Source organism: Bombina bombina, chromosome 5, assembly GCF_027579735.1.
Source record: "Bombina bombina isolate aBomBom1 chromosome 5, aBomBom1.pri, whole genome shotgun sequence".
In the NCBI taxonomy this organism is placed as follows: domain Eukaryota; kingdom Metazoa; phylum Chordata; class Amphibia; order Anura; family Bombinatoridae; genus Bombina; species Bombina bombina.
The window spans coordinates 739,520,287-739,545,707 of record NC_069503.1 but is presented as its reverse complement, the minus strand read 5'-3'; the positions used below and the strand labels follow the sequence as shown (position 1 = coordinate 739,545,707).

The 25,421-nt window shown below is 36.7% G+C and overlaps 1 protein-coding gene across 1 annotated transcript in view; it reads right to left on the bottom strand.

The window, feature by feature from the left end:
• Window positions 1–232: 232 nt before the first annotated feature.
• The window catches only part of CDKAL1 (CDK5 regulatory subunit associated protein 1 like 1), a 2,417,072-nt gene continuing 2,391,883 nt past the window's right edge, over window positions 233–25,421 (bottom strand). Inside the window, exon 16 of the mRNA XM_053714792.1 lies at window positions 233–985. Coding sequence (XP_053570767.1) covers window positions 812–985 — 174 coding nt within the window. The 3' untranslated portion in view covers window positions 233–811. The remainder of the gene's footprint in view (window positions 986–25,421) is intronic.

Sequence of the window (25,421 nt, the reverse complement as noted above, 5' to 3'; positions counted from 1 at the left end):
ACATATACCCACATACATACATATTTCTCAGCCTACTTTGTTAGATAAAGCTTTTGGGATTTCACACTTTTGCAAACATGTAATTACAGAATTAGTTACATAGCAAGAAACATACCTAATTTATAGTATCCTGCATGTTTTAACTGTTTCTTCAATCACAGAATAAAAACAATTATTGTTTCTGTTTTAAGTGATTATTGTGACAATAAAAAATACAAAACATCATAAGAAATCACAGCTTACTTTTGCTTTATTTTTAAGCTCTTTATTTCATAAAAAAAAAGAATATTTAATATAGATGCATGTGTGTAATCAGATTTGCATTAAAATCTTAAACATTATGAGATCTTAATATGAATTATTCTTAATGAAGCTATTGATAGGATATAGACGACATACAAGACAGAAAATGGCTACAATGTGAAATTATTTTCACATCAAGAAATTCAAATTTTATACCTTGGGTTTGTTGTCCAATACGAAAACACACAAACGCCAGCATGTAACATTTTTATTTTGTAAAGTGTTTTTTGTAAAATGTTCAAGTATGTATCACTGCTTCAGTTTTATAATTGCGTAGTTGACAAAACAAAACGATACTCATACATGCAAAAAAAAAAAGGAAAGAAAAATACACTTTCTAGGAATTCTAGGCTCTTATGGAAATTAAAAACAAAAAGCAAAAATGTTTCTCAAATTTTAAAAATATGATATTAAAATACATAACACCATAGTTTAACTGTCAGAGCCTAGTTACTTCTCTCAAAACATAGAAATAATGTTATTTCTTTCATATTTTATTGCCAATGGCCTAAAACAATCTTGCCACTACAAATGCAACAACAACTGCTAGCAAAGCACATACAAAGCAAATAAACTTTAATCCTTCGCCTTCCGGTCTCACTGCCATCTGCACCTTGGAGAACAGTGAGGCCTTGTGATCGATGTTGGAGCTGGAACCATTTTTTAACAATGACTTGAACTCCTGTAAAGAAAGTTAGAAAATATTGTTTGTGCACAAATATAAATGGTTTTGATATCATTTAATAATCACAGTGAACATTTAAAACCAGTCGTGTATCCATAAACATTTATTTTTGAGTTACATGAATGAGAAAATATACTTAATTCATAAACAGAACTGCTCTTATAGATGACCTCAAGTTGTCGTCTTCAACTTTAGAACTCGTTCTGTTATCACTATAGTAATGAAAAATGTCCTTCAAGAGATTATTTACCACATTTAAAAATGTGTTTCAAATATTAAATTAGCTAAGTCTTTACTAAAAAAAAAAAAAAAAGTATAATTATTGATATATTTATCGTGATAAGGTCCCTCATGCTGGACAAAGTAGTAAATCAAAGTTATACAAGTACATATTGTATGAGACAAATATCACTAGTCACAACCAAAACCCTCTGACTTGTTTTGCTGCTATAGTACTATGTCTCCCTATCTTTAAATAATTAAGAAAAAACGCAAGTCTTTTTCCAGTTGATAAATGCAAAACTGAAATGTCTATATTTAAAATGCTATAATTCTGGAACTACTGCTCATCTTTCACCAAAGAAATCATCAAACTACCAAATGAAGTCTCTGTGCCATATTACATAATGATTGGTCAAGTAGTTATTGTTGTGGTTTTTGGCTAAAGTGACCATATTGAAAATTGTACTGATTTCACATTTAAATATCCCATAAAGCCTCGATCTGATTTACTTCAAACTCTCAGTTTGTAGTGACTGTCAATACTGCTAATCCGACATAAAATGTCACGTTTCATGCAAATGTGTCAAGCCATTTCAATAACTAAAATCACAGCCACTAAACAGAAGGCTAATAATACAGGCACATAACCTGTATAAAACTATAATGAAAAATCAACAGTGTAAACAAGTAAAATAAAAACGCAAACTCAAAAAGTTTTAAAAGAGGTCATGATGACTTCCACTGTAGCCAGAAATGTATCAGACACAGGCACAATATCAGAAACCAAACTGGATAGATATAAAATAGTGCCACAAAGTGTAAAACAGCATATGGAAACCTCAATAAATAAAGTGAGAAGAATATCACTCACAAATGAAGATCACTATGGCAAGCATTCTCAGTTATTTAACTCACTAGTACCCACCATACTGCAACGGTGGTCCAATGGAAGAAAGGATATCAGGTTATTAAAATAGATATTTATTACAAACAAAAAAAGCCAATTACAAGCTATAAAACAAATACAATAAAACAGCCATATATATACGGCTGTTTCATTGTTATTGTTTTACAGTCTGTAACTGTCTCTTTTGCTTTTAATGAGCATTTGTTTTTTTACTCCAGATTCATAAAACAGTTAACCACCGCCATCCATATAAATTGGCATACGCGGTGGCACATGCATTCTTCCATAGTGTTTCCACATGTCTGTAAATTGAGATAGCTATCAAACACTAATAGTTATGACTAAGAATTACTTTGTGGAGGTTTATCACATCTATCTTCATTGCAACCACAATCAAGTTAAACACTAATTTATAATGATTCCATGTTACAAGATACCAATAGTGCTTATTTATTAAATGTTCACCCTTGTAGAGATGCATTGTGCCTCATACATATGAGGGGAAGTTCATAACCATATGAGGAAATCTAGTATCTATATACTTGCTAGCATTTTTTTATAAAGCATCTGTTCCAGACAATTTTGGTTTGCTTTGTGGGTGCTCAATACATTTGTGAATTATTTAATTTAGCTCTGCAAGCATGTACAAATGTTAATTAATTTTGTGTTGCTAAATTACCTATATAAGTGAATTGAAGCCCACTAGTAATATCACTTACATATATATAAAACAGGGATTGGTACTAATTCATGAGGCACTCCTCTGATAACCCTCCTGTGCTCCACTTATACTTCAAATTCATTAATTATTTCTCCCTGTTGTTTTCCTTTTAATTAACATACTTTACAATGAACTACAAGCTAGATAGTTTATCTAATAGTGCACATGCATAGAACTATTTAGCTAAATTATATTGCCTGTTATACACTGCTTTATCATTTTAATTGTATAGTCAAATCTTATATTCAGCCTCACACTAAGGTAAAATCATGTGCCTACGATTCTGTAAATAGTTTGACTTAAAGGGTCAGTAAACATTGCTTTTTTGCATCAAATCAATTAACATATTTATATTTAAAATCCATTTTTTATACTTAAAATGTATTGTAATAATAAACTAAACGTTTATGTATAATTTTATTTATTTTTATTTAACAAAATGATATGTCAATCATTAACGTTAGCCCGCCTCCTTCACTGTTTCTAAATGTTTTATATCGATGCCGCGCTTTACTAAGAGTGCCACGCCCCCTTTTTTGTTTCGGTGCTGTAACTTCGATCAGTGTAACTCACAAAATGACCACATGTAAAGAGTGGGAATGTGCTGGCTTTAGACATTGAAATACGATGCGATACGATGAGGGTTTTGTAGTTGCTAAAATTCATCACAGGGACTTTCCCAACAAGAGCTATTAGTGACCGTCTTTTTGTTCCTATAGTTTTGCTGTTTTTCTAAACTGAGTGAAGGAAGTTGTCTGATTATATCCCTCCGCTCCTAAAAAGCTGCACGGGGGGCAGAGAGAGACAGGGGGGGGCAGAGAGAGACGGGGGGGGCAGAGAGAGACAGGGGGGGGGCAGAGAGAGACGGGGGGGGCAGAGAGAGACAGGGGGGGGGGCAGAGAGAGACAGGGGGGGGCAGAGAGAGACAGGGGGGGGCAGAGAGAGACAGGGGGGGCAGAGAGAGACAGGGGGGGCAGAGAGAGACAGGGGGGGCAGAGAGAGACAGGGGGGGCAGAGAGAGACAGGGGGGGCAGAGAGAGACATGGAGGGGCAGAGAGAGACATGGAGGGGCAGAGAGAGACAGGTGGGGGCGCAGAGAGAGACAGGTGGGGGGCGCAGAGTGAGACAGGTGGGGGGCGCAGAGTGAGACAGGTGGGGGGCGCAGAGAGAGACATAGGGAAAAGAGTGATGCAGGAGGAGAACAGAGACGGAGGGGGTATAAAGAGAAGAACTGACGGTCTACCATCCATTTGGGGAGAAATACAAAGATGCGGGAAGAGCTGCTCCGGAAATCACCAATTCTTCAATAACAGACTTCAAATATGAAGCTACGGGCGGGAGCTCCTCCCTCCCGCTCTGATTTGTATGACAGAGCGCTTCCAAAAATATTGATTAGTCTTCCCCGGCTAGCCCTCCATTTCCCTCTGCCGCGGTCCCTACTCAACCTAGCATATCTTTTAGTGACAGTGATAGATTAGAGAGGGTGAGTAGGAATCGCAGTAGAGGGAACTGGAATAGTGACAATCGCTGCCAGTTTGTAAAGGTAGAGAGAGCCCAGCAAAATATTCTCCCGGAGCACAAGTTCTTTGCTTCAAAAACAATAAAACACCACAATACTATTTTCATTTACTACCGCTTCATAAATAAATCATATTTATTATTCGTTGTGCACGCTAAAAAAAAATGGTGATCAGACGTTTCATGATTGAGGAGATTGTCAAAGGAAATCAGGAAGGTCTTATCATTTTAGCTTTCATAAAGAATAATAAATACGATTGATATATAAACTACTAAAAAAATGATAAATTAATTACAAATCGCTGAAGGCATGTGGTCAATAAAAATAAAATTTCAATAAAATGTGCTTTTTTTTTTTTAAATAAGCACATAAAAATATATTTAAAAAGATAATATAAATGTAAAAATAGTTATTATAAATATTAAATATTTTTTTTAGCTTTTTCTTCTATGCCTGATGCACCTGCAGTCCGTTTTGATTCTCTGCTGTGCCGGATCTAATTTTTCAGAAGTTTCTATGTTTTGAGAAAAAACACGTGCCTACATAATAATCAAATGACTCTACCGATTAATAGAGATTAGTGGAAGAGGTAATGACAGGCAGAAGCAGATTTAGTGAGGGGCAGTCTGAAAAACGTTCTAATTAAAAAAAAAAAAGATAATATTTATAAAATTTAAAATTAAAAAGAGTTTGAAACATTTAAATCTAGGATTATTAAAGGTATATTTTTAAATAGATACGTTTTTTTTTAATGTTTACTGTCCCTTTAAATTCCAATTATTTACTTAAAAGCTGTCTTGTCTTACTAACCAATTTGTTACCAATATTTCCCCTACTGCCTTTTCTATGAAGTGGTACTACATATGCAATTTTCTATCCATTTGGAACTACTCTAGAAAATAGTAGCTGGTTAAAAAGCTGAACTAATTGTTCCATAAGCAAAGACCAAAGCCTTGATGATGTATATTATCAAGGCTCACTGATATGCTATAGTTGCTTCTGTTTTAACCTCCTTTTAACTCCTATTCTCGTTTGACTTGGTATGTATTCCCTATAGGCCAGATATTTCTCTAATAATATTTGCAACATCCTAAGAATACCAGACTGTTCTCATTATTTTTCAAACAGACAAACAGTATTTGGATACATTTATAATTCAGTATCATTCAATAACACATACAATTTTAAATGATAAAGTATTTCCCCAAAGTATAAAAATTAGTTTAAAACTTTTTCTGTAGTATCCTAAAGCACTCAATTTACAATACAGGAGAATGACACAGAAAGAGTCTGTATATTTATTCGTGTGTGTGTATATATATATATATACACACACATACACATACAGGTGGCCCTCGTTTTACAACGGTTCAATTTACACCGTTTCAGAATAACAACTTTTTTTCCAGTTATGTGACTGCTATTGAAAAGCATTGAGAAGCAGTGCATTTATTAAAATAGCCAGTAGGTGGAGCTGTCTGCTTGTATTGCAGCAAAGCCAAGCAAGCTGAAATTAATCAGTTTAACCAGACCTGAGCTATCGAGCAGATTTCAAAGGAACAAGATCTTCCTGTCTATAAATCAGTCCAGATTGGAATGCATCGAAAGAACTGTTTGCAGAAAAATGCAAGTGAAGTCTGTGTTGTGTGATTATTTTATTAGGTTTATAATGCTGTTTAGCAAATGTTTTTGCTCATTTAACTTAGTTTAATTATATATTCTGTGTTGTGTGATTATTTTATTAGATTTATAATGCTGTTTAGCATTTAAAGTCTTTATTTCAAAGCTTTAAAAATAATGTATTAGGTGTTACTTATGACAATTTTGAGAGGGGCCTGGAACCTAACTCCCTCACTTCCCATTGACTTACATTATAAACTGGGTTTCAATTTACAACGGTTTCGATTTACAACCATTCCTTCTGGAACCTAACCCCGGCGTAAACTGAGGGCTACCTGTATATGTATATTATTTATATATATATATATATATATATATATATATATATATATATATATATATATATATATATATATATATATATATATATATATATATATGAAAAAACAAAAAGAGGAGAAGCCGCGCTACATTACCAAACAGCGTGTCTTCCTGGAGTACGTTAGAAACAGAGAAATTAAACTCTGGCTGTAAGTGTTGTTGGAGTGAAATGCTGAGAAGGTGATCGTGCTGCTGTACAACAAAGATGATGGGTTCCCAATCCACCGGAAGGTTCACAAGAAGCTGTAACAGAAGAGGGAAGACAGCGCACCTCCGACTCAAGGTAAACAGTTTTATTGTTACAAATAGCACACACTAGTAATGCAACTTACTAGAGCAATATTTAAAACAAGCCTTCAGTATAAATTAAGTTAAAATCCAGCGTGGCAAAGTCTGCAGTGATAGGAAGGAGCAGATTGAAAATGCACGGCTGTTCTTCTCAACGTGTGGTGAAACAGCATACGTCACTGGGCGTCCTTCCAACTCCAGCTACGGATCCACAGGATGACCAAAAGAGCTCAACGCGTTTTGCCGGTAACAACCCAGCTTTCTCAAGAGTCCTGTGGATCCGTAGCTGGAGTTGGAAGGCCGCCCAGTGACGTATGCTGTTTCACCACACATTGAGAAGAACAGCCGGGCATTTTCAATCTGCTCCTTCCTATCACTGCGGACTTTGCCACGCTGGTCTTTAACTTCATTTATACTGAAGGCTTGTTTTAAATATTGCTCTAGTAAGTTGCATTACTAGTGTGTGCTATTTGTAACAATATAACTGTTTACCTTGAGTCGGAGGTGCGCTGTCTTCCCTCTTCTGTTACAGATATATATATATATATATATATATATATATGTGTGTGTGTGTGTGTGTGTTCAGATGAATTTATAGATAAATCTGGTTATTTGTGTGTGCATGTATAATTTTATGATGTGCAGATTAAACTGTATATCCGATGTGTTCAATTAATTATCACCTACTTCTAAGCAAGACAGAAAATGGACGTATTGCACCAAATGGTTATTATCCATGCCAGTAAATCTTTAATAATACATATATTCTCTGAATGCAGCATAATTTAATTAATTCTACCCTATGTGAGAGTACAACTATAAAAATAAATCTACATTTTGAAGGGGTAAAAGCTTTGGGTATTTAAAGAGGCTTTCTGAAACATGATTACTCATTTGTACTTTTTATCATTCCTTTGAAATGTATCAGAAGATGCGCATTCTGATTTAGACAAATATAAAAAAAAAAATCACAAATTTTGCTGTAGTCTATGAATTTGTTTAAAAAAACAACCCAAAAACACAAGTGGATCCTTTAGCGAATAAACATAATAATAATAATTTATAAAGTAAAGTAAATCGTAGATTAGTTTGCTTGGATCTCCAGTGTTTGTAACAATGCACCTTGTCACTATTATTTCAAAATATTTCAGGGTTACTTTAACACAGGGGTAAAAGGTTGGACAACAAAATAGCCAGTAACACATAATGATGCTGTTGGAACCATTACTTAAAAGACCATTAAATACAGTAGAATTGCATAATCAACAAGTGCATAATAAAAATACAATATCAGTAGATTTTTCTGTCAAATATTAAACTTTACTTTAATCTGCCAGACCCTGTATCATGTGACAACCATCAGCCAATCACAGACTCAAACATATACACTGTGAACTCTTGCACATGCTCAGTAGTAGTTGGTGCTCATAAAGTGGGCATATAAAAAGTCTAGGCACAATTTGATAAGTAAATATTAAAGTCTATTAAAACTGCATGCTCTATCTGAATCATGAAAGTTTAATTTTGACATTATTATCCCTCAAGCCTTCCCTCTAGGAATAAGATGAATGGTGTCCTTGCCAAGCTATAGTGAACATTAACCATTATGAATAACTCTTTACATACTTTACAAAAACAAATATTTATAATTTAAATATATATATATATATATATATATATATATATATATATATATATATATATATATATATATATATTCCAATACCTGTGTTTTTTAGAAGCTCCAGATAGGTCATATTGAGTTGCTTAACCTTGGGGGAAAGCAGGGAATTCAAACAGTTTTTTATTAATAAAAATGGTCAGAAAAGTGTAATTGTATTAATGCAGGAGACTATACTGTTGGTGTGCTGTTCAATTTATGAGGTGAAACCTCAAGGCTATCATAATGCTAATTCTATACTAATCAAGAATACAGTGACAAGAATTAGCATACTTCTTTCACTAATTAGCATCATTGTGCCACTCAGCAAAAAAATGCTCTATCTCAAAAATCATTAGCCCAAAAATATATTACGGTGCAAGTTTTTAAATGTTGTTTAAAAAGCAATTGAGAAATTAAAAGAAACATTTTTTTAAAATCTCAAATGAATCTTAAAGTGAATGTCAATTTTGATGCTAAAGTGCCCGGTTTTTAAAAATTCGATTAAAAACAGGGGCACTTTAATTCATCAAAATTTACATTTCACTCCTGTTGAGAAAAAAAAATTACCTTTTAATCTTGACAGCAGCTCCAGCTTCCTCCGGTCGTTGCAAGCCATTTCTGATGTCAGAAATGATGGATAGGTCATCCTCCAATCACAGCTTCCCCCCCGGGGGAATCAGTGTCTGATTCAATGCCGTGATTGGAGGAAGCCGGATTCCTCATTTTAGACCCAGGAAGAGGCTTTGCGACGGGTGCGGCTGTCAAGTTTAAAAGGTACGTTTTTTTTCTCAACAGGAGTGAAATGTAAATTTTGATAAATTAAAGTGCCCCTGTTTTTAATCGAATTTTTAAAAAACGTGCACTTTAGCATCAAAATTGACATTCACTTTAACTTTATTTTTAATATACAAAGATTTAGAGTAGAAAATAACAGAAAATGTTAATTAAACAGCAATTGGCTTCTATGTAACAACTGCTAGTCAAACAGACATAGCTTGATTCATAGTTTATCATTTTAAGGATGTGACATCCTAAGCCAATAACTAAGTCACCCTACAGTTCCTCAATGTTTAATCCTCACATTTTATTTCTTTCATGATTTAGAAAGAGCATGCATTTTAAAAAAAACTTTTCAATCTACTTCCATTATCTAATTTGCTTCATTCTCTTGATATCCTTTGTTTGAAAGCATATCTAAATAGGCTCAGTAGCCGCTGATTGGTGACTATACATAGAAGCCTCGTGTGATTGGTTCACCCATGTGCATTGCTATTTATTCAACAGAGGATATCTAAAGAATGAAGCAAATTAGATAATATAAGTAAATTTGAATGTCGTTTTAAATTGTATTCTCTATCTGATCATGAAAGAAAATGTATGGGTTTCATGTCCCTTTACATTTGATTCTTCACATAACAGATTTCATGGAGGTATTTGAACAAAATTAAAGCATAATTTCACTCTTCCCCCCTCTAAACATAATGAACATTGGTCCTTGATTGAATCAGATCTGAAGGAAAATTAATTTGCAGCACACCGCCAAAGAAAAGCTGTGAGCTTGTACCCTGAACAGCACGACACCGACACAGCATCCAAGCCCACAGACAAAACACTCAGCACTGTCTGTCTTCATTGCCACACACAGATGCAGCTTTTCTGTGAGGTAAACAGTTATTAGCATGTTGAAGAGAAAAAAAATCAAAGGCAAGAAATGAACAGACAGAGCTAATTGCTACTAAAAAATGCACAGAGTGATTTCAAGCCAATTTCAACCAGGTGGAGGATTATGGGACTTTGCAAAGATGAGAATACACCATTAACAAAGTAAACGTTCATTTAAGAAGAATTTTCATTTGCTAAATTCTCCTTTTTTTTTTAGATATTAATAAAGAGAAACAATGTAAAAGGAAAGAAATACATATCTCCCGTGCCTTGTGGGTTGGTGCAGACAGTTTAGCAGTGACAGGCTTTCATGGTAAAGAAAACATTCATTTTACTGAAAGAATAAACTCACTGATTTAGCTCATTTTACAATAACCCGTACGTGATAATGTCCAGCTAGATATCTATGCAGCAAGCAATAGCACGTGCGTGCAAACAAGGTAGTTCTGTTTTGAATACTGGAAAGCAACTGATGACAAAATAGAAAGCTAGATCAAAAGTGTTATACTTTCAAATGTAAACACTGCTCCAATACACAAATAATCTATATACATAAAAGAGACTTCCCCTAGGATATAAGATATTTTGGATGAATTTGAACGGATAAAATAAGATAAATAAGATAACTAACTTAAGTCCTACAGCATTAAATAAGGGCAGCTGTTGATGTGACGTCATTCTGCCATCATATAGAGGTTAACAACTAGATAAAAGCTGTATTTCATTTTTGGAATGTCATTGAAAAAGCTACTCAATATGTTATTTAGAAATTATTATATTTTACTGGACAAAATTAGTTTTGTTGTACTGTGTGTGTGTGTTATATACACACACATACACACACACACATATACATACATACATATACACACACACACATACATATACAGTATATATTCATACATTCACACATATACATTTATACACATAGATATACATACACACATATATATATGCATATAAATATATACACATACATATATACACACACATACACACACACATACATACATACATATACACACACACACATACATATACAGTATATATTCATACATTCACACATATACATTTATACACAGATATACATACACACATATATATATGCATATAAATATATACAAATACATATATACACACACACATATACATACATATACACACACACACATACATATACAGTATATATTCATACATTCACACATATACATTTATACACATAGATATACATACACACATATATATATGCATATAAATATATACACATACATATATACACACACATATATACACACACACACATACACACACATACATACATACATACACACACACACATACATATACAGTATATATTCATACATTCACACATATACATTTATACACAGATATACATACACACATATATATATGCATATAAATATATACACATACATATATACACACACACACACACATATACATACATACATATACACACACACACATACATATACAGTATATATTCATACATTCACACATATACATTTATACACATAGATATACATACACACATATATATATGCATATAAATATATACACATACATATATACACACACATATATACACACACATACACACACACACACATATACATACATACATACATATACACACACACACATACATATACAGTATATATTCATACATTCACACATATACATTTATACACAGATATACATACACACATATATATATGCATATAAATATATACACATACATATATACACACACACACATATACATACATATACACACACACACATACATACATATACAGTATATATTCATACATTCACACATATACATTTATACACAGATATACATACACACATATATATATGCATATAAATATATACACATACATATATACACACACATATATACACACACACACATATACAAATACATATATTATATATACACACATACTACACACACACACAATGTATACACACACACACATCATGTGTTTATAGCAAAAGATATCCCCAAGATTGTCTGATACCATTCCATGGTTGATTAATAAAAAAAATGTATCCCAATGAGAAAAAATAATAATAACTAGCTACATATATGTTCACTTCAGAAGCTTAGATTAATCCAGAGTATGTTTGATCCAACCACACCAGAATTTGTCAATGCAGAAAAAAAATCCCATAAGATAGATAAATCTAATTTTAAACAACTTTCCAAATTAACTGCTGCTATTTAATTTGTTTAATTCTTCAGATATCCATTGTTGAAGAAATAGCAATGCACATGGGTAAGCCAATCACACGAGGCATCTATGTGCAGCCACCAATCAGCAGCTACTGAGCCTAATTAGATATACTTTTCAACAAAAGATATCAAGAGAATCAAACAATTCAGATAATGGAAGTAAATTGGAAAGTAGTTTAAAATTGCATGTTCTTTCTAAACCATAAAAGAAAAAAAATGAGGGTTTCATCTCCCTTTAACTATATTAATAAGTAATGTACCCATAATGATTAGCAGTGTTTTTCAAGAATGGTATATCTTAAAGGGACAGCGAACACAAAAATTGTTATTGTTTAAAAAGATAGATGATGCCTTTACTACCCATTTCCCAGCTTTGCACAACCAACATGGTTATATTAACATACTGTACTTTATAACCTTTAACCCCTTAATGACAACTGACGTACCAGGTACGTCATGCATTAACTAACAGTTAATGACAATAGACGTACCTGGTACGTCAGTTGTCTAAGAGAGTGCTGGAAGCGATCGCAATCGCTTCCAGCAGCTCTCAAGGTATTGCAGTGATGCCTCCATATGGAGGCATCCTGCAATACCCTTTTCAGAAGACTCCGATGCAGAGAGAGCCACTCTGTGGCCCTCTCTGCACCGGTAGCGATGGTGCCGGTTCGTTGGTGGGTGGTAGCATATCAGGGAGGCGGGTGGGCGGCCCATCGCTACCCGGCATCCGGTTCCTGTAAGTGCTATGTGCACGCCGGGTGCCGGGAGCGTGTGGGGGCGCGGGGGCGCGCGTGCGCGCGCGATTAGCTGGCCACTGACACCAATGAGAAAGTAGAGGGGGGAAAAATGTATTAAAAATTAATAAATAATTATAAGATATGATGAAAATAATGGTATCCTTAGAAAGTCCATTTAATGGCAAGAAAAACGGTATATAATATGTGTGGGTACAGTAAATGAGTAAGAGGGAAATTACAGCTAAACACAAACACCGCAGAAATTTAAAAATAGCCATTGTCATTAAGGGTAAGAAAATTGAAAAATGGTCCGGTCATTAAGGGGTTAAACCTCAACATTACTGTCTGTTTCTAAGTCCCTAAAGACAGCCCCATGATCACATTCTTTTGTATTTGCTTTTCACAACAGGGGAAGCTAGTTCATGTGAGCCATATAGATAACATTGTGCTGACGCCCGTGGATTCTAACAACACAGCACTAATTGGTTTAAATGCAAGTCAATAGATCAAGTCATGTGATCAGGGGGCCATCAGAAGATGCTTAGAAACAAGGTAATCACAGAGGTAAAAAGTGTATTAATATAACTATGTTTTATGTGCAAAACCGTGGAATGGGTAATAAAGGGATTATCTATCTTTAAAAAAAATAGAAAAATTTGAGTTGACTGTCCCTTTAAGGGAGCAGCAGCAGCTAATAACACTGTCAGAGCATCTATATTGATAAAACATTACACAAGACCTTAGAACAATCATTCATAAAAGGGAAATCTTCATTGTGAAAGAAAACAAATGGAGAGAATAGAGTTTCTACAGCAATGGCATATAGACAATGCTCCCTAGGAAACTACTCTAACTAATGCAGCTGCAGAGACATCTTCATAGGTATTGGTCACCTTAGTCACAAATTGATAATGACCAGTTGTAAACATAACTGTGAACAACACACGACATCATTCATCACAGAAACCTTTATTATAATATTCAATGACCATTGTCTATTATAGAAACATAGATGAGAACCAACGGCCCAACAAGTCTTCCCAAAATGTCCTAAAAGTGTAAACTTAGCTAGTTTAGAGACTTATGCTTATACCAGGCATTCTAGAAGTCCTCCACAGAGTTAGTCCTTGCCGCCTCTAATGCAAGTTTATTCAATGCATCAACTACCCTTTCTTTGAAGAAATACTTCCACAAATTACTCTTGTACCTACTATGCCTCGACCTGAGATCATGACATTTTTTTCTGGAATTTCGCTTTTTGTGTAGAATACTCACAGTTTCAGATTTACTAAGCCTGTTAACAGGGTCGGCTCCAGAATGAATGAAATGGGGGGGGGGGGGGGGGGGCACGTATTTACAGTCAAAATAAGAGCAGACCTACATATCCTGCAGGGAAGTGTAGCTTCTAGCTGGCTTATGCCCCACTATTAATATTTGTAGCATATGTGCTTAATCACTAGGTAAAATAATGAAGTCTAAATCATATGCAGTGCACTAAAACAGAACCATTAAACTTTAGACCCCCAGTGCAAAAGCTCATTAAAAACAATTTACCCCTTAATCATCAGGGCTAAGATCACATTGCACTTTTGAGGCATCGATAGAAGTCGGTAGCCATTTATAGACATATTTATATGATACAATCATATTCTTATCATGGTCAATTATTTAAGAAAATGAGTAACTCACGATCGTTAGGTAAAATTAATAGGGTTAAAGACATGGAGCTCCTTGCCGATGCGTGATGCAACCTCACAGTTCGGCAGCTAACTCTGCCCCCAGCATGCAGCATTACATAACAATTTATTATTTTTAAAGCGTATGATCATATCAATATTTTTTGAGGGGGCATTGACCCCCAATACCCCCCCTTGGAGCCGACCCTGCCTGTTAATATACTTGAAAGTTACTATCATATCACCTCTTTCGCATTTCTCCTCTAGGCTATAATTATTTAGGTCATTGAGCATTTCCTATTAAGTTTTATTTTTTAAGACCATGTACCACTATGTAGGCATAATATTTTTTTGCCAGAATGAAATATGTTTCTTTAAGTTACAGTTGGTATAATTCACTGTGCTTCACATTCTCTAATGTATCTTACAGCAAGCAACCCAAGAAGCTTCTTGCTAGTAGAATTCTACAGGCCCTACTGTAGTAGTGTTGCAAATGAAACTTAAGCAGATAAATTAAAGCCCATTTTGCTACATTTCTTGATAACTAACCTATTTCTCTAGTAAAATGACAAGTTAACCTTGCTTCATTGTTCCGCCACTTGGAAAAAGATGTTAGTGCAAGAAAATGATACCTACATTATGGTGAATGGGCTAAGGTCACCGTGGACTTCTCAGAATCTCACCATGTTTGTATAAAGTTATAAAATGGGCCTTTAAAAATAACACAAATTCTTCTACCACTTGTGAATTGAGGATTTTACTTCCAAGTAAGATTCAACATCAAGTAAATAATAAAAAAGAACAAAAACAGCCATATGACATAATGACAAGTTACTTGCTTGTAATAGAGCAAAATCTGCTCAAATATAACTGAGGCATTTGGTTGCTAACAACCCCCCCCCCCCCCTTCCACTAAAACAACTACTTCACTGTCCATATTTGCTAGTGGAATCTTTTATACCTATGTTGTATTAAAATATTGTAAGACATGTTTGACAAATATGCAGCCCTTTTTTTATAAGAATATGCGTATACATTTTACTCATTGCTTCCAATGACAGGTAGATTGCTGTAAACATACTTCAAAGCGCATTACACGTGCCTTTAACTTTATAGCAGTTGTCAGGAGGTTATTAATATGAACGAAACTTCATCTGATCAGAGTTTTGGATGATCTGTTTTTGAAGTAATTTCAAAGAACCCCTCAGCTGGAACCAAAGTTCTCCAGTAAAAGAAACCTGTCATGTGCCTGATAGCAAATGATTCAAGCGCCAGTATATGCACTTGTGCTGATCTCATTGGAGGTATCATTAGCTGCTGCCATACGTGTCAGCAGAGAAAATCTGTCATGGGATGGACCAACTAAAGTGTCAGCACTAACGACAGAACTGTCAGGGTTGGTGCACAAGGAAAAATGAGATTGTTCATACAAGTGTACTGTACGGTGTACGCTCAGGATTTAGTACCTGAATGACACTGGGTGGGGCATGGGTGCAGGTAAAAAAATTAATTGTTTCATTTGAAGCCAAAATAAAATGTTTTTAATGAAAAAGATTTGTCATTGGACCCTCATAGAGGAATGGTTATCAGAAAGTGTACAGTATATTCACAAAGGAAAACAATGATTCACATGTGGCCACAGCAATGTTAAGCCCTTGGATTTTAAGACATAATAGCAGATACCAAAATATAAGTGCTGTATAAGAAGACATGGAAGAAGCAATGAAATCATACAGATATATCTTTAAGATACTGCTTAAAGGGACAGTAAGCAAGAAAAACAGAATTTATGTTTACCTGATAAATTACTTTCTCCAACGGTGTGTCCGGTCCACGGCGTCATCCTTACTTGTGGGATATTCTCTTCCCCAACAGGAAATGGCAAAGAGCCCAGCAAAGCTGGTCACATGATCCCTCCTAGGCTCCGCCTACCCCAGTCATTCGACCGACGTTAAGGAGGAATATTTGCATAGGAGAAACCATATGGTACCGTGGTGACTGTAGTTAAAGAAAATAAATTATCAGACCTGATTAAAAAAACCAGGGCGGGCCGTGGACCGGACACACCGTTGGAGAAAGTAATTTATCAGGTAAACATAAATTCTGTTTTCTCCAACATAGGTGTGTCCGGTCCACGGCGTCATCCTTACTTGTGGGAACCAATACCAAAGCTTTAGGACACGGATGAAGGGAGGGAGCAAATCAGGTCACCTAAATGGAAGGCACCACGGCTTGCAAAACCTTTCTCCCAAAAATAGCCTCAGAAGAAGCAAAAGTATCAAACTTGTAAAATTTGGTAAAAGTGTGCAGTGAAGACCAAGTCGCTGCCCTACATATCTGATCAACAGAAGCCTCGTTCTTGAAGGCCCATGTGGAAGCCACAGCCCTAGTGGAATGAGCTGTGATTCTTTCGGGAGGCTGCCGTCCGGCAGTCTCGTAAGCCAATCTGATGATGCTTTTAATCCAAAAAGAGAGAGAGGTAGAAGTTGCTTTTTGACCTCTCCTTTTACCAGAATAAACAACAAGCAAGGAAGATGTTTGTCTAAAATCCTTTGTAGCATCTAAATAGAATTTTAGAGCGTGAACAACATCCAAATTGTGCAACAAACGTTCCTTCTTTGAAACTGGTTTCGGACACAGAGAAGGTACGATAATCTCCTGGTTAATGTTTTTGTTAGAAACAACTTTTGGAATAAAACCAGGTTTAGTACGTAAAACCACCTTATCTGCATGGAACACCAGATAAGGAGGAGAACACTGCAGAGCAGATAATTCTGAAACTCTTCTAGCAGAAGAAATTGCAACTAAAAACAAAACTTTCCAAGATAATAACTTAATATCAACGGAATGCAAGGGTTCAAACGGAACCCCCTGAAGAACTGAAAGAACTAAATTGAGACTCCAAGGAGGAGTCAAAGGTTTGTAAACAGGCTTAATTCTAACCAGAATAGTTAAGTGTTTAGGAGCGCCTATTAAAAGGCTAAGTCTAAAGAGGGTATAAATAAATAAAAATATGTCGTTAAGTATACCAGCACAAGGAGCCCAAGTATGTAAAGGGTATTTACAAGTTTAATATAGCTTTTAAATTAACAATTTATTAAGGCAATATCTTAGTGTCTATAATCGCAAACAGATTTACAAAAGCATAAAAGTATATGGATCCATATCACTTCATAAATAAACAAAAAACATTCACTGGTGTACTGTATCTAATAAAATCAATTTTACAGTCTATGATAAAACTGGTATGGATAAAGTTAAAAGGATGTACAAATGATACAGTAAAATACAATAGAATAAAATACAGTAAAATACGATAAATTACAAAAATAATGCAATATAATTCAGAAATGATAAAATACAAAAATAATGCAATATAATTCAGAAATGATGTAAAAAAGCAGCCAATGGGGATAGGTCGTGTGGCCTAGAATAAAAACAAATATGTGAAAAAAGTCTTCCTGATTTGATTTAAGAAAAAATGAAAAAATGAAAAAATGAAAAAATGTGATAATCTTTTTGAAAAATAAAGTGAAATGTTGTTTTTTAGCCTGATGAAGGATGTGATAAAAATGTGTGAGTCCCCTCGTGAGAAATCAAAAAGTGTCCAAAATTAAGTCAATAATCCACAAAAAAGTCACTTATAAAAAACAAAAATCCAAAATGTCAAAAAAAAAAAAAAAAAAAAAAAAAAAAAAATGATGAAATCCAAAAGAATTTAGTAGTGATAGTGTGATGTCCAATAAAAGTCAAAAAATGCCACCTGTGTTTATAGATCAAACTGTGAATAGCTGAAAAAATGGAAATCCAACTGACCAATTTCTTGAAAATATTGGATATAAGAAACAATGAATATAAAAAAGATATATAAATATAAAAAAGGTACATACACCATCACAGTATTTAATTCTAACCAGAGCCTGAACAAAGGCTTGAACATCTGGCACAGCGGCCAGCTTTTTGTGAAGTAACACAGACAAGGCAGAAATCTGTCCCTTCAGGGAACTTGCAGATAATCCTTTTTCCAATCCTTCTTGAAGGAAGGATAGAATCCTAGGAATCTTAACCTTGTCCCAAGGGAATCCTTTAGATTCACACCAACAGATATATTTTTTCCAAATTTTGTGGTAAATCTTTCTAGTTACAGGCTTTCTGGCCTGAACAAGAGTATCGATAACAGAATCTGAGAATCCTCGCTTCGATAAGATCAAGCGTTCAATCTCCAAGCAGTCAGCTGGAGTGAAACCAGATTCGGATGTTCGAACGGACCCTGAACAAGAAGGTCTCGTCTCAAAGGTAGCTTCCAAGGAGGAGCCGATGACATATTCACCAGATCTGCGTACCAAGTCCTGCGTGGCCACGCAGGAGCTATCAAGATCACCGACGCCCTCTCCTGATTGATCCTGGCTACCAGCCTGGGGATGAGAGGAAACGGCGGGAACACATAAGCTAGTTTGAAGGTCCAAGGTGCTACTAGTGCATCCACTAGAGCCGCCTTGGGATCCCTGGATCTGGACCCGTAGCAAGGAACTTTGAAGTTCTGACGAGAGGCCATCAGATCCATGTCTGGAATGCCCCACAGCTGAGTGACTTGGGCAAAGATTTCCGGATGGAGTTCCCACTCCCCCGGATGCAATGTCTGACGACTCAGAAAATCCGCTTCCCAATTTTCCACTCCTGGGATGTGGATAGCAGACAGGTGGCAGGAGTGAGACTCCGCCCATAGAATGATTTTGGTCACTTCTTCCATCGCCAGGGAACTCCTTGTTCCCCCCTGATGGTTGATGTACGCAACAGTTGTCATGTTGTCTGATTGAAACCGTATGAACTTGGCCCTCGCTAGCTGAGGCCAAGCCTTGAGAGCATTGAATATCGCTCTCAGTTCCAGAATATTTATCGGTAGAAGAGATTCTTCCCGAGACCAAAGACCCTGAGCTTTCAGGGATCCCCAGACCGCGCCCCAGCCCATCAGACTGGCGTCGGTCGTGACAATGACCCACTCTGGTCTGCGGAATGTCATCCCTCGTGACAGGTTGTCCAGGGACAGCCACCAACGGAGTGAGTCTCTGGTCCTCTGATTTACTTGTATCTTCGGAGACAAGTCTGTATAGTCCCCATTCCACTGACTGAGCATGCACAGTTGTAATGGTCTTAGATGAATGCGTGCAAAAGGAACTATGTCCATTGCCGCTACCATCAACCAGATCACTTCCATGCACTGAGCTATGGAAGGAAGAGGAACGGAATGGAGTATCCGACAAGAGTCTAGAAGTTTTGTTTTTCTGGCCTCTGTCAGAAAAATCCTCATTTCTAAGGAGTCTATTATTGTTCCCAAGAAGGGAACCCTTGTTGACGGAGATAGAGAACTCTTTTCCACGTTCACTTTCCATCCGTGAGATCTGAGAAAGGCCAGGACAATGTCCGTGTGAGCCTTTGCTTGAGGAAGGGACGACGCTTGAATCAGAATGTCGTCCAAGTAAGGTACTACAGCAATGCCCCTTGGTCTTAGCACAGCTAGAAGGGACCCTAGTACCTTTGTGAAAATCCTTGGAGCAGTGGCTAATCCGAAAGGAAGCGCCACGAACTGGTAATGTTTGTCCAGGAATGCGAACCTCAGGAACCGATGATGTTCCTTGTGGATAGGAATATGTAGATACGCATCCTTTAAATCCACCGTGGTCATGAATTGACCTTCCTGGATGGAAGGAAGAATAGTTCGAATGGTTTCCATCTTGAACGATGGAACCTTGAGAAACTTGTTTAAGATCTTGAGATCTAAGATTGGTCTGAACGTTCCCTCTTTTTTGGGAACTATAAACAGATTGGAGTAGAACCCCATCCCTTGTTCTCTTAATGGAACGGGATGAATCACTCCCATTTTTAACAGGTCTTCTACACAATGTAAGAATGCCTGTCTTTTTATGTGGTCTGAAGACAACTGAGACCTGTGGAACCTCCCCCTTGGGGGAAGTCCCTTGAATTCCAGAAGATAACCTTGGGAGACTATTTCTAGCGCCCAAGGATCCAGAACATCTCTTGCCCAAGCCTGAGCGAAGAGAGAGAGTCTGCCCCCCACCAGATCCGGTCCCGGATCGGGGGCCAACATTTCATGCTGTCTTGGTAGCAGTGGCAGGTTTCTTGGCCTGCTTTCCCTTGTTCCAGCCTTGCATTGGTCTCCAAGCTGGCTTGGCTTGAGAAGTATTACCCTCTTGCTTAGAGGACGTAGCACTTTGGGCTGGTCCGTTTCTACGAAAGGGACGAAAATTAGGTTTATTTTTTGCCTTGAAAGGCCGATCCTGAGGAAGGGCGTGGCCCTTACCCCCAGTGATATCCGAGATAATCTCTTTCAAGTCAGGGCCAAACAGCGTTTTCCCCTTGAAAGGAATGTTAAGTAGCTTGTTCTTGGAAGACGCATCAGCCGACCAAGATTTCAACCAAAGCGCTCTGCGCGCCACAATAGCAAACCCAGAATTCTTAGCCGCTAACCTAGCCAATTGCAAAGTGGCGTCTAGGGTGAAAGAATTAGCCAATTTGAGAGCATTGATTCTGTCCATAATCTCCTCATAAGGAGGAGAATCACTGTCGACCGCCTTTATCAGCTCATCGAACCAGAAACATGCGGCTGTAGCGACAGGGACAATGCATGAAATTGGTTGTAGAAGGTAACCCTGCTGAACAAACATCTTTTTAAGCAAACCTTGTAATTTTTTAGTTAAACACTAAAAAACTCTAAGCCATCTCCGTGGAGATGTTGCCTGTACAACGGCAAAGAGAATGACTGGGGTAGGCGGAGCCTAGGAGGGATCATGTGACCAGCTTTGCTGGGCTCTTTGCCATTTCCTGTTGGGGAAGAGAATATCCCACAAGTAAGGATGACGCCGTGGACCGGACACACCTATGTTGGAGAAAATGTGCGCTTTTAAATGTTCTCTGCTGCTAGGAAGGGTATGCAGAGCAGCAGTTAAACTACATTATTTTACCTTTGGACTTTATGTCCTGCACAGCTCCACAAATTCCCCCAAGCTAACAGTTTTTTTTTTTAGTGCACCAACCATACCACCCGCATCATTTGCTGAGTATTGTGCATCTGCCTGTAGAAGCCAGGCATAGAGACTACAATACTGAGTAAATGGAAGATGCCATATACTCCCCATTTGGCTGTACCAACAGCTCATGCAATGCAGAAAAAAGCCATCATTTTGGGGTCAGCTGAGGAGCCTTGCACAACATTTAAATGCCATTCTGCTTACCCTTCCTATGATCAGAGTACATTTCAAGGGACATTAAACACTAAATACATTCATGCACCTCCCTCTAATCATGGGTGCTGCCATTATGGGACCTAAGTTACACTGCAGGTATCTGAAGGAGAGTTGCTGCACATGTGCACAACAGGTCAGTACTGGAATTCAGTGAAAGGTTGATTTCAACATCGCAGTACCCATGGGTGGGGAATGCTTATAAAATGTATTTAGTGTTTAATATCCATTTAAAGGCACATTCTGTTTACAAAGTATTTTTACTTGTTTACTGTCCCTTTAATTATACTGCACTTCAAAAATACTCCAATGTGTCAGTTCCTTCAGAATCAAATTCTTTATTAACCTTATGTTCCGTCGACTCGTGAGGCTTCCTGCACTGCATACAACTCACTGAGTGCTAAAGATGGCTGCTGCAGTTAACCATGATATAGCCAAAAGCAGGGTTTAAAGAGAGCAGGCAGGTGTTAAACTAATTAGAACACCAAACCACCTACCTTTCTGGGTGCCAAATTAGAATAGGAAGGAGATATGAAAGAACTTCCTGCCTTTATGTGCCTCCTATACAAGACAAACTAAAGCTGAGACATTAAATTGCAATAAATTGCTGAAAATATGAGAACACAAATCAAACAAAATAATGGAAAATATTTAAAGATAAGCAAGAAATTCCAAATTAATATGCTGGAGAAAATAGAAAATGGGTTTCGAACATCACATTTTGTTTCAGCGCAAAGCAAGACAGGCTCCTTTCATCTTGTTTTGGCAGCAGCAAAATAAACACCAGACTTTGCTAATAAGGTATATTATAAATTATTAAATCATTCAGCCTATGATCAAATGCATTTCAGATTATTTTTCCTGAATAATTCTCCTTTCCTGGCTGCCAGAAGAGCTACATTTGGTGGGCTCTTATATAGCTATTCATTGATCAACTGTCTATGCTGTGCACTTGTCTCCTACTTTAACAGTAGCTCATAAAAGAAACACATTCACATCAAAACCTCAGCTTTGACATCTGCGGATCATAGTCTTTTTTTTCTTCCTAAGATCCCACACCGTGTTAGTCAACAAAGGTGCGATAATGCTATTGCTGTCAACCTGGCTTTTTTTTTTTTTTTTTTTAAATGTCCTAAAACATTATGTAAATGTGAATATCATTGATAGCTTAAGGATATCTAGAAGTCGTATAATGTAAGTGTAAAATATGTCTATCTGCATCCATTTTTTTGTAACAAAGCTTTATGCATATGAATTCCTGCAGTGTCCCTCACAACTTATTTCAGAATTAAAGAAAAGCAACAAAAACTATTTATGGAATATTTAAAAATATGCAAAGTACCAACTTTAAATGGAAATTCTAAAGTAGCAACTACTTTCTTTTAAAGATAACTCAGAACACTATAAATCAATCATATCTAAATATTCACAGATATGTAGCATGTCTGCAGCTAATCTTTTACATTTTGTGCATATATATATATATATATATATATATATATATATATATATATAATTTCATTTTATGTATAAATATAGATCTAACATATGTCTACGTGGTTATTGTAGACAATCTTGCTGTGGTTCTCTGAAAATGCTTAACCCCTTAATGACCGCAGCACTTTTCCATTTTCTGTCCGTTTGGGACCAAGGCTATTTTTGCATTTCTGCGGTGTTTGTGTTTAGCTGTAATTCTCCTCTTACTCATTTACTGTACCCACACATATTATATACCGTTTTTCTCGCCATTAAGTGGACTTTCTAAAGATACCATTATTTTCATCATATCTTATAATTAACTATAAAAAAAATTATATAATATGAGAAAAAAATGGAAAAAAACACACTTTTTCTAACTTTGACCCCCAAAATCTGTTACACATCTACAACCACCAAAAAACACCCATGCTAAATACTTTCTAAATTTTGTCCTGAGTTAAGAAATACCCAATGTTTACATGTTCTTTGCTTTTTTTGCAAGTTATAGGGCCATAAATACAAGTAGCAGTTTGCTATTTCCAAACCCCTTTTTTTCAAAATTAGCGCTAGTTACATTGGAACACTGATATCTTTCAGGAATCCCTGAATATCACTTGACATGTATATATATTTTTTTAGAAGACACCCCAAAGTATTGATCTAGGCCCATTTTGGTATATTTCATGCCACCATTTCACCGCCAAATACAATCAAATAAAAAAAATTGTTCACTTTTTCACAATTTTGTTCACAAACTTTAGGTTTCTCACTGAAATTATTTACAAGCAGCTTGTGCAATTATGGCATAAATGGTTGTAAATTCTTCTCTGGGATCCCCTTTGTTCAGAAATAGCAGACATGTATGTCTTTTGTTGTTACTTTTTGGTAATTAGAAGGGCGCTAACTGCCACTGCGCACCACACGTGTATTATGCCCAGCAGTGAAGGGGTTAATTAGGGAGCATGTAGGGAGCTTCTAGGGTTAATTTTAGCTTTAATGTAGTGTAGTAGACAACCCAAAGTATTGATCTAGGCCCATTTTGGTATATTTCATGCCACCATTTCACCGCCAGATGCGATCAAATTAAAAAAAATGTAATATTTTTCACAATTTTAGGTTTCTCACTGAAATCATTTACAAGCAGCTTGTGCAATTATGGCACAAATGGCTGTAAATGCTTCTCTGGGATCCCCTTTGTTCAGAAATAGCAGACATATATGTCTTTGGCATTGCTTTTTGGTAATTAGAAGGCCGCTAAATGCCGCTGCGCATCACACGTGTATTATGTCTAGCAGTGAAGGGGTTAATTAGGTAGCTTGTAGGGAGCTTGCAGGGTTAATTTTAGCTTTAGTGTAGAGATCAGCCTCCCATCTGACACATCACACCCCCTGATCCCTCCCAAACAGCTCCCTTCCCTCCCCCACCACACAATTGTCCCTGCCATCTTAAGTACTGGCAGAAAGTCTGCCAGTACAAAAATAAAGGGAATCTTTGTTGTTTTTTTTAAAATTGTATAGCATATTTACATATGCTGCTGGGTAGTATTCCCCTTATCCCCCAACCTCCCTGATCCCCCCCCAAACACCTCTCTAACCGTCCCCCTCTGACGTTTTGGGGGCCATCTTGGGTACTGGCAGCTATCTGCCAGTACCCAGTTTGCAGAAAAAAATGTTTTCTGGGTTTTTTTTTCACAGTTTTTTTTTTCTGTAGTGTAGCTTCCCTCCCACATACCACACCAACACCCCCTGATTTAGCTTTTTTTTAAAATTTTGTTGACATTAATACCTGATTACCAATCCTATTATTAATCCTATTTTCCGTAGTGCAGCGTTCCCACCCGCTCCCTCCCCGTGCACGCGCCCGCCCCCTCCATATCGTGCACGCGCGCGTGCCCCCGGGCATCCCCGCCCACGATCCCGCCCCCCTGCACATCTCCAGGGCCATCGATGGCCGCCACCCGCCTCCCGGTGCTGCTCCCACCCACCAACGAAGGAAGCCACCGATCTCCGGTGCAGAGAGGGCCACAGAGTGGCTCT